At 36.5% G+C, this 8666-nt stretch overlaps 1 protein-coding gene across 1 annotated transcript; it reads left to right on the top strand.

Moving 5' to 3' along the window:
- Nucleotides 1-413: 413 nt before the first annotated feature.
- LOC141598326 (phosphatidate cytidylyltransferase 4, chloroplastic-like) lies at nt 414-8580 on the top strand. The gene is made up of 8 exons (XM_074418122.1): nt 414-589; nt 1777-2156; nt 3065-3366; nt 3997-4187; nt 5182-5306; nt 6911-7044; nt 7239-7354; nt 8053-8580. The coding sequence occupies exons 2-8, from the start codon at nt 1893-1895 to the stop codon at nt 8142-8144; spliced, it is 1224 nt and encodes a 407-aa protein (XP_074274223.1). The 5' UTR covers nt 414-589; nt 1777-1892; the 3' UTR covers nt 8145-8580.
- The last annotated feature ends 86 nt before the right edge of the window (nt 8581-8666 follow it).

Genomic DNA, 8666 nt, shown 5'->3' with positions numbered 1-8666 from the left:
GAGTGGGGTAGGAGATTGGAGAGGGAAAAGGTATTGTGTGATTAAAATAAGTATTATTGTAGGGGTAAGGTGATTAAAATAAGGATTGTTGTGGGGTAAAGTGATTAAAATAAGATAAAGTATGAGTATTGTGGGGTATTGTTGTGGGGTGAGGTGATTAAAATAAATATAAATGTATGCCAAATAAGGAAATAGGGAGAGTATTGTGAATAGACGAAAAAGGAAATAGGGAGAGTTATTTAGAATAGGAGGGAGTATTAGTTTAAAAGATGACATTTAAATGTCTAATTACATACATACCGTTAATTTGGCAACATATTTCGTATTCTCAAAAGCAGTCCGTGCATTTTTTTGCACGGGTATAAAACTAGTCTCATATTAGACCTGAACTAAATTAAACCCAAACGAACGTAGTAACTAAACTCCAGTAAAATACTATGAAATAGCTCCGATTAACGGTAAGTAATAGGGGTCTCTCATTATCCAAAAAAATGGCAGGACAAATAACACTATAAACCCTAGAAAAAAAATTGATGACAAATTGAAGAACAATAGATATAGATCCCCAAATACTGCATTTCATCACCTGGTAATTCCTTATTCTCTCTTATTATCACTTCAATTTACATAACATCTTCTCTTTCGCCTTCAATTTAGTACTCATTTTGATTTATTAACTCACAATTGTGGCTATTTTACTCCATTGAGAATCAATACTTCATTGCGGATTTACCTGTGATTAGGGTATCTGATTTTGTAAAAATAAAATGAAATTTGATTTAGGGGTGGAGATGTATTTGATCCTGTTTTATGATACTAGTTTGATTTAAATAGTCTAATTGATAAACTTGAGTATATAGTAGTTTCAAATTCGATGTCGTTAGCAAAAGTTATGAATTTGATCATGTTATATGGTAGTAATTTGATTTGAATTGTCGAATTGACGAACTTTAATACTCCCGCTATTCCACTTTTTATTGTAACCAGTTTGGCTAAATGTTTGATTTGAAAAAGTGATGAAATAACATGTTTACGCGTCGCTTGTAAATGAGGAAATGTAATTGGGATGAAACAGTAGTATACTTAGTTAACTAGGGCAATATTGTTCACCATCTTTTTCTTACTAACTTAGACAGGAGACAATTTATTTAGGAACAACCAAAAGTGACAAGGAGACGATAAAAATGGGATGGAAGGAATTTTGCTTGTTAAAGAAGCCCGTGTGAAAAAAATGTTCATGGTTCATGGTTGTGGAAATAAATTTGATTATGTTGTAATGTAGTAATTTGATTTGAAATCCATATTTCCAATGGAGCCAAAGATTCATTACTCTTTGGTTCTCGATTATGATGGAATAAAGCAAAATGACTCACTAAAGTGGCTACGCTTCTTTCTCTTGTGAAGTAGTGGTCCTTCGATGCAGTTCTCAACGCAATTTTCATCTTGGGTCATTCGGAAACAGCCTCTTTGTGTTGCTAACACAAGAGTAAGGCTACGTACATCCGACCCCCCTTACCCCGCAATTTGCGGGAGCCATTGAGGCACTGGGGTAATGTTGTTGTTGTTGTAGTAATTTGATTTGGATTGTCCGAATAACAAAGTCCAAGCACCTAAGCTGAAAGTTGGTGTTAACTCCAAAGTGGCAGCGGTAGATTGTAGTCAGACACTCAGACTTGAGTTGATTGTGAAACCATTCCCATTGCTCTTTTAGTATTTTGCTATATGTTGATTTATTTTTGGAATCATTGTCATCGACACTTATTTTCGCCATTTCAGGTGATAAGGCTCACAATTATCCCCGATGAACGTTATTCATTAGGAGATGAAGTTTTCTGTAAGAGTGATTTAAGTACACTGAGACCCCATTTTCTTGAAGTTTAATAAGTAACTTTATGGCTTTCGAAGTTGGGATACAACGTGGCAATCTGACCTCCCTTGCTATTAGTATTAGCCCTCACTGTCAATGCTCTCAATCTCCTCTTCCAGCCAAACGCCTAAAGCTTGCACCTGCCAAAATCAAGTTGCAAAGTAGACTGATAAATGCTAGTTCACATGGGGTTTTTCGGGTTCCAAAGCGTATTTTACCAAATCATCGAGTGATAATGGCTGTAGCAAGAGCTGAACCAGATAGTTTTGGTGAAGGCCGGAGTAAAGAGGTTGGTGCTTTTTCTGTGTATGTTTCTAGTAAATACTTTGTAACAATTTGTTATTGCTATGTGATTTTTTTTTACGTTTATATTTTGTAATGTGTATTTGCTCCGAGTAGTTGGGGACATTTAAGAAATAACCAGATAATCTTTATTTTTCATGTATGTGTATTCTTTATTTACCTGGTTCATTCCGGAGCCTGGTTCATTCCGGAGCCTTAACTCTATTTCGGTTTTTAAAAATCGTTTTAATCTTTTCTCTCGATTTAAATTTTAAGTTTTTATAAAAGAAAGACGGAATTCGATTTTAAAACCCCTCAGTTTACCTTGACTTTCCATTACATTTTCGTTCTTCCTTTTTGTTTTTCATCTTCCCTTTTTTTATTCGCATTTTGAGGTGTGCGTTCACCCTTTGACGGTTCGAAAGGATGATTTATGTCACCGACCCCAAATCATTTTGGGATTAAGGCTCGATGTTGTTGTTGTTGTTGTGTATTCTTTATTTGTTCAATCTTAAAGCTCACTACAACAACATTACCCCGGTGCCTCAATGGCTCCCACAACTATGTGTGTAATATTAGAGCGGACTAAAAATACATATTTGGGCTTCAAAAGCTTGGTGAAGTTAATTTGTTATTGTTTCTGCCACAATTTTTGATAGAATCCTTTAAAACATCTTTTGGGATGACTTACATGAAAGCATGTAGAGTTCACATAAAGTTATTTTCTCAAGTTAATGGTTGAAGTAGATAATACTGATGGTTAAGATGTTAAGTTAGCACTAGTTTGAATGCTATCTAGTTCATTTTTATGTGAAACTGAATGAAAATGTTTCAGCACTTCAAAAATGTACTCTGCTTTTTGTTTGATCTTGTTTTATGTATGTGGCAAGCAAGTATTGAGAGGATATAATGTAGGAAGCCGACAAAGGTCAGTATATCTTGGAAAAGGAGGACAAACATTCAGAGGTGCAAGATAAAGCAAGTCAATTGAAGAAAAGAGTTCTCTTTGGACTTCTCATTGGTATTTCAGTTGGTGGCATTGTTTTGGCTGGAGGATGGGTTTTCACAATTGGCGTTGCTGCTGCAGTTTTTGCTGGTTCACGTGAGTACTTTGAGTTGGTTCGAAGCCGTGGAATTGCCTCAGGAATGACACCACCTCCTCGTTATGTATCGCGAGTGTGTTCTGTCATTTGTGCCCTTATGCCTATCTGGACCTTGTAAGATTGGTCTCAATTTGTTTTCCTTAGTCTCCTAGAAATTCCCTTTTTCTGCGGTCTTACTGTTATATGAATGATGACTTGTAGAAATTTGGCTGACTGCTAGTCATATATTAAGGGGAAAAGGGTTAATTGCCAACCAAGCCTTAACTAGTTAACTTTCTGAATATAGTGGTTGTCAGTAGTATAGATGTTCGGGAAAGAGCATTTTGGTTAAGTTGTGGATAAGCATTTGTTATTAACGTGTTTCAAAGGGAAAATTACTGTATGTTTGTGCAATAGGTGATCATCCTCGGTGGACATGAGACCACTTTCCAATTTGAAGTCCATGTGTTCATATGTACTGGATGCTCTTTGAGAAATTCCATATCTTAGTTTAACTGTTTAAGAAAGCATGCGCCTTAGGCGTGGGGCTCACTCAGTTTCTAGCAAAACGCATCGAAGCGTATTGGTGCGCCTTTTATATTAGGTGCGACTAGCAAGTTGTCTTGGCTGATTTTGGACTACTGATAGTAACTTAGTATCAGCATGCTTTTCTCCTTGGCACTTTTACCAATAAAAAATTTGAAATATATGAAAAAAAAAATCAATTGTTGAATTTCTTCCTCATCGCTTTTTCTTTGCTGACAGATATTTTGGTCATATTGATAGTTCTGTGACATCCGCGGCTTTTGTTGTTGCCATAGCATTGCTTGTACAGAGAGGGAATCCACGTTTTGCTCAACTGAGCAGTGCAATGTTTGGGCTGTTTTACTGTGGCTATTTACCTTGCTTTTGGGTCAAGCTTCGATGTAGCTTAGCAGTGCCAGCGTTGAATACAGGTACAGTAAACTTTTTTTAACCAACAGATCAAATTAAGAGATTCTTTTGTATTTCGTATATACTAATTGATTTTTTTATTAATCAAATACTCATGGATTTATTTTTCTTATAAACTTGCTATTATGTATTTTCTTCTAAATGTCTGTTCCCTAAATGACTGTCTTACTTTAAGTCAGATGAAGGATTACCATGTTCTTTGTTGGCGAGGAACTATCATTCCACCCGCCATTTGCGGAGCCCTGGAGGTATTGGGGTAAAGTACTGTTGGGTTGTGGTAAAAAACCTATATAGTTCTGCAAATACCAATAAGTTTGGAAGTAATAGGCTATTGATAAGGAAAATCGGTCTTAAAAGAGGTGCTAATTTGTCTTTTTTTACTGTAAGTGGCCTCTTAGAGCATAATGTAGATGTGTCTTTTTAACAAGATCAGCTGATGAGATGGATATCTTACTCATTTTAAACATTGATAAATGTGCTTGCAAAGTTATGTTGGCGTGGGTGATTTATGTTGATATGGTTTTACAGTGTTTGTTCTGGTTGACTTTGATTATTCTTTGACATGCTGTATAGGGTTTATCTAAGAAAAAAATCATTCCATTGAAATGAAATTGAGAAACAATATCCCACCTGATTGATTGCTCTTTACCTGAAATATCCCCTGTTCTAGTCTTAAATATCTCCTGATTGATTTGCTCTTTACCTTACCATCTTGCAGCATAAAATTAACTTACACACAATGAAGTTTGGTTGAAAATATTTTGACAATCAAACGAAGATGGGTATATTACAAATTACTTACCTACTTAGTTGTGAGATATATATGGCTAAATGCTTTAGCTCGGTGCACAAAGTGCTACTAACAACTTGCGTATCACTGTCTCCTGCATCTGCTTGATGGTGTCACTTTAGTTGTGTGAGATTTTCTGTCTCGTTAGAGGCATAAACTGAGTGTATTCTCCTACTTCAATGCGTGTTTTTATCAATGTTTTGCAGAAATAGGAAGGTTTTGGCCTGTTCTTCTTGGTGGCCAGACTCATTGGACCGTTGGCCTTGTGGCAACCTTGATATGTGTGAGTAGCATAATTGCGGCAGATACATGTGCTTTTATTGGGGGAAAGGTAAATGTTTTTTTTTAATGATTCAACCTTTCATTGTGTTTGGTTGTTTATAGTTCATAATATTGCTCTATTACTCCAACAACAATAACAACAGCTACCAATTAGGGGAAAAACAAAGTGAAAACCAGAGTTCTCTTCAAAAACAAAGAGAAAAAGGAAAGAATATTAGTGTGCAATGGACGATTGGACGGTGAGAATTCTAGACTCCTTTTTAAAGCGGTGAATGAAAAAGAGGACCTACATAAAAGAGTTGAAAATTGACTTGTGGACATAGTGACAGAGGAAGGTATATACTTTACCGAAGATTACATATTTCTATTGACGCCAGGCTAGGTAGGAATAAGGAGACAAAATTTGTTTAGTGTTGTGCTTTTATGGCCACCTTCTTGGCTTCTCTGTTATTTTGTTCCAATGGAACTCTCGCTCCAAGATTGCACATGCAGTTTTCTTTAGGGAGGACCATTGCTTGACCTTTGATGGGAAATAGCAGCGGATGCTTGTACAACCCACGTGAAACTAATTTTCATATGCATTCCACGACCACATTAAACCCTGTGTCACTTCCCGCTTTAGCAAAGCTACTTTGCTACTTTTATTTTGTGAGCAACATCTACATGCAATTTTCCATTCCTTATATAGAGAATCGAAATGAATTCATCTCTGACCACACAAGATGATAATTTTCAGCGTTGTTACTAATTTGCTGGTTGGGTCTCTGTACAATCATATTTGTGAGTTGTGACAGGTCTGCTTGTGTCAGTACACACATAATGCTTGCGTCAATACTCTCGTATTTCTCCTGTTATCTCTTAAGATTTACGATGGTCGTGTGTTTGTTCTTTGGTTCTAACTCTTCTAAGTGATGAGATGACTTTTAGTTGCAAGTTTGCGACCAATGAAAAAGTGCAAAGTACCTCTTCTACTTGTCATGTGCTTTTAAATTTTTATCATAGATTCTTTTCCTATTCTAGTTTTGAAGATATTTTCTTCTAGTTGTTTTTGTTCCATTCCGTTCATAGCTAAATGTTGGCTGGCCACATAGGAGATGGTACTTTCAAAAACTCTTTACCATCTTGATAGACATCCTTTTTTTAAACAACAGCTTTTAAGAAGATTTGGGGATATAATTGGATGAAGTCAGGGGAATGATAAACTAACTAGATAGAAATAATGGAAATCAAATAATAGTTGTGTCTTGTTAGGTCTACCTTATTTACAAGACGTGCCTCAGACTCCCTGGGGCATTTTTGCTTAGGCGTGAGTGGGTGGCCAAGGCGTGTTTTGTTAAACTAAGATCTGAATACGTATATGCTACCTTTTATGGTCCCTCCATTTTCTACTATTCTTGTAAATACAGTCTCAAGGCTTTTTTCACCTCCTGAAGAACTTGTTACTCTCATCCACTTCATACCGCCAACAACAGAAAACCAAAAAAGAAGGGAGCTGGATCTTAAGGAGCATAGCTAATGGATGCTCTGAATAAACTTCTTATTTATGTGTTGAGCTGTGTTTCTTGATTGATGCTCCACATCGTAGACATCTTGCTAGATGCCACATAAAGTGTATTCTGTATGTCAACCTAATATTATTTGTACGTTAATCAGGCATTTGGCCGAACACCACTTACTAATATTAGCCCAAAAAAGACTTGGGAAGGAGCTGTCATTGGGCTGGCTGGATGTGTGGCCACTTCTTTCATCTTATCGAAAATCTTTTGCTGGCCAAAATCTTTGTTCAGGTACGTTTTTCTGTTTATATCTTCTATAATTCTTCTTTTTTTACGATGCATCTTCTATATTTCTTTTTGGTTACATAATATCATTACTCTTGTTATGACCATTTTTTAAAATTATATGTGATGACCTGGGTAATAATTCAACACAAATTTATTGTCTTACTTTAGCTTTTAACATCATTTTTCCATTATTGCAGTTCAGTTGCGTTCGGGTTTCTCAATTTCTTTGGCTCTCTTTTCGGCGACCTTATTGAGTCGATGATAAAACGTGATGCTGGCGTTAAGGATTCAGGTTCTCTTATACCCGGGCATGGTAAGACATAAATTTGGCACATTGTTATGTGACTGAAGCTTCTTGGATTATTTGGTCATTTCTTGTATGCCCCTTAGCTCCATGTTTGTTAGAGTTTCTCAAACCCTCCTGAATCCTGTAATGCAGCTGATTAGTTTCAATGCGCATGCCCTACATATCCTATCCAGTGACTTTTTGGAGGCAAAACACTGTTGGGAGATAGACTTTTTTTTTTTCCCCTTCTCTTACATTAAATAATCTATTTTTGACCTGTTTATTGGGTAGCTATTTACTAGGGTGGAGTGAGGGAAGTAATAATTTATTGGAAAAGAGGAATTGAAGAGGAAATACTGCAAGAATTGGCTCAGCCATCTTAGAAACTAAGAGAGCCACACTATTGCGTTCATTTTTTTCTTTGCATCTAAATATACCCTTTTGCCACTCCCTAGTTATTACTCGGTAAAAAATACAAAAAATTATATTGTTGCACACTGATATTGGGGAAAAAAAGGGGGGGAGGGGTATAATTAGTCGCGAAGTTAATGTGCCTCTAGTGCAACAGCACAAGGGTGTGGTTTCGCCTTCCTGCAACGGGCTCTCAGCATCTCGGTGAGCCCCACACCCTTAAACTAAGTTAGTGCGGAATATCTAAGATGTATAGAATTTTTTATGTCACTTCTTTGGTTTCAGTGTCGTTTGTGACGTAAAAATATATGCAGGTGGAATATTAGACAGAGTAGACAGCTACATTTTTACAGGCGCTCTTGCTTACTCCTTCGTGGGAACTTTCAAACCACTCTTTGGTGTTTGATCCCAAATTTAATGGAGGATACCTTTATATTTACAAAGGCAGTATAGGTAATAGAGGAGCTTCAAACAATTCCTTGAGCCCAAAAGACGAAGCAATTGCCTTCGCTACATCAAAGCTGGTTTGTTCCATCTTGTAGTTCCTAGTTTTTTTAAGCGCCGTCAAATGGATTTTCTTATGATGCCATTTGCGGTTGTACAGTTTCTTCAATTACGGCGTTATAGTCGGTCATAAGCTTGTAATTTTTTTGGAAATTTTGATTGCAAATCTGTGCATTCTCAAAATAATGTCACCTAAGTGATGTCCCTTGTAATCGTAAGTTTGAGGTGTATCTATCCCTTCAATTAGGTTCATAGTCGACCATAAAGTTGTATTGTCTTGAAAGAAGTGAATCCATTTTTGAAATAATGGTCAAAAATAAAATATTTATCGTTTTGGGTCGATTTTGAAAATATTTGTCAAAATGGTGTCCACGTAGGCTCGGGATTTCTGGACCTAAAACACGCCACTACCAATGGCGTGTTT

The sequence above is a fragment of the Silene latifolia genome, chromosome 1, assembly GCF_048544455.1.
Source record: "Silene latifolia isolate original U9 population chromosome 1, ASM4854445v1, whole genome shotgun sequence".
Lineage (NCBI taxonomy): Eukaryota > Viridiplantae > Streptophyta > Magnoliopsida > Caryophyllales > Caryophyllaceae > Silene > Silene latifolia.
The sequence above is the reverse complement of the archived record's forward strand: the minus strand, read 5'-3'. Positions and strand labels throughout refer to the sequence as shown.

What these genes read in the sequence shown, in the direction of transcription:
- LOC141598326 (XM_074418122.1), top strand. Translation starts at nt 1,893, where the DNA reads ATGGCTTTCGAAGTTGGGATACAACGTGGCAATCTGACCTCCCTTGCT. An exon ending in AGTGCCAGCGTTGAATACAG is followed by an intron (nt 4,188 to 5,181) that starts GTACAGTAAACT and finishes AATGTTTTGCAG; the next exon opens with AAATAGGAAGGTTTTGGCCT. An exon ending in GTGCTTTTATTGGGGGAAAG is followed by an intron (nt 5,307 to 6,910) that starts GTAAATGTTTTT and finishes TACGTTAATCAG; the next exon opens with GCATTTGGCCGAACACCACT.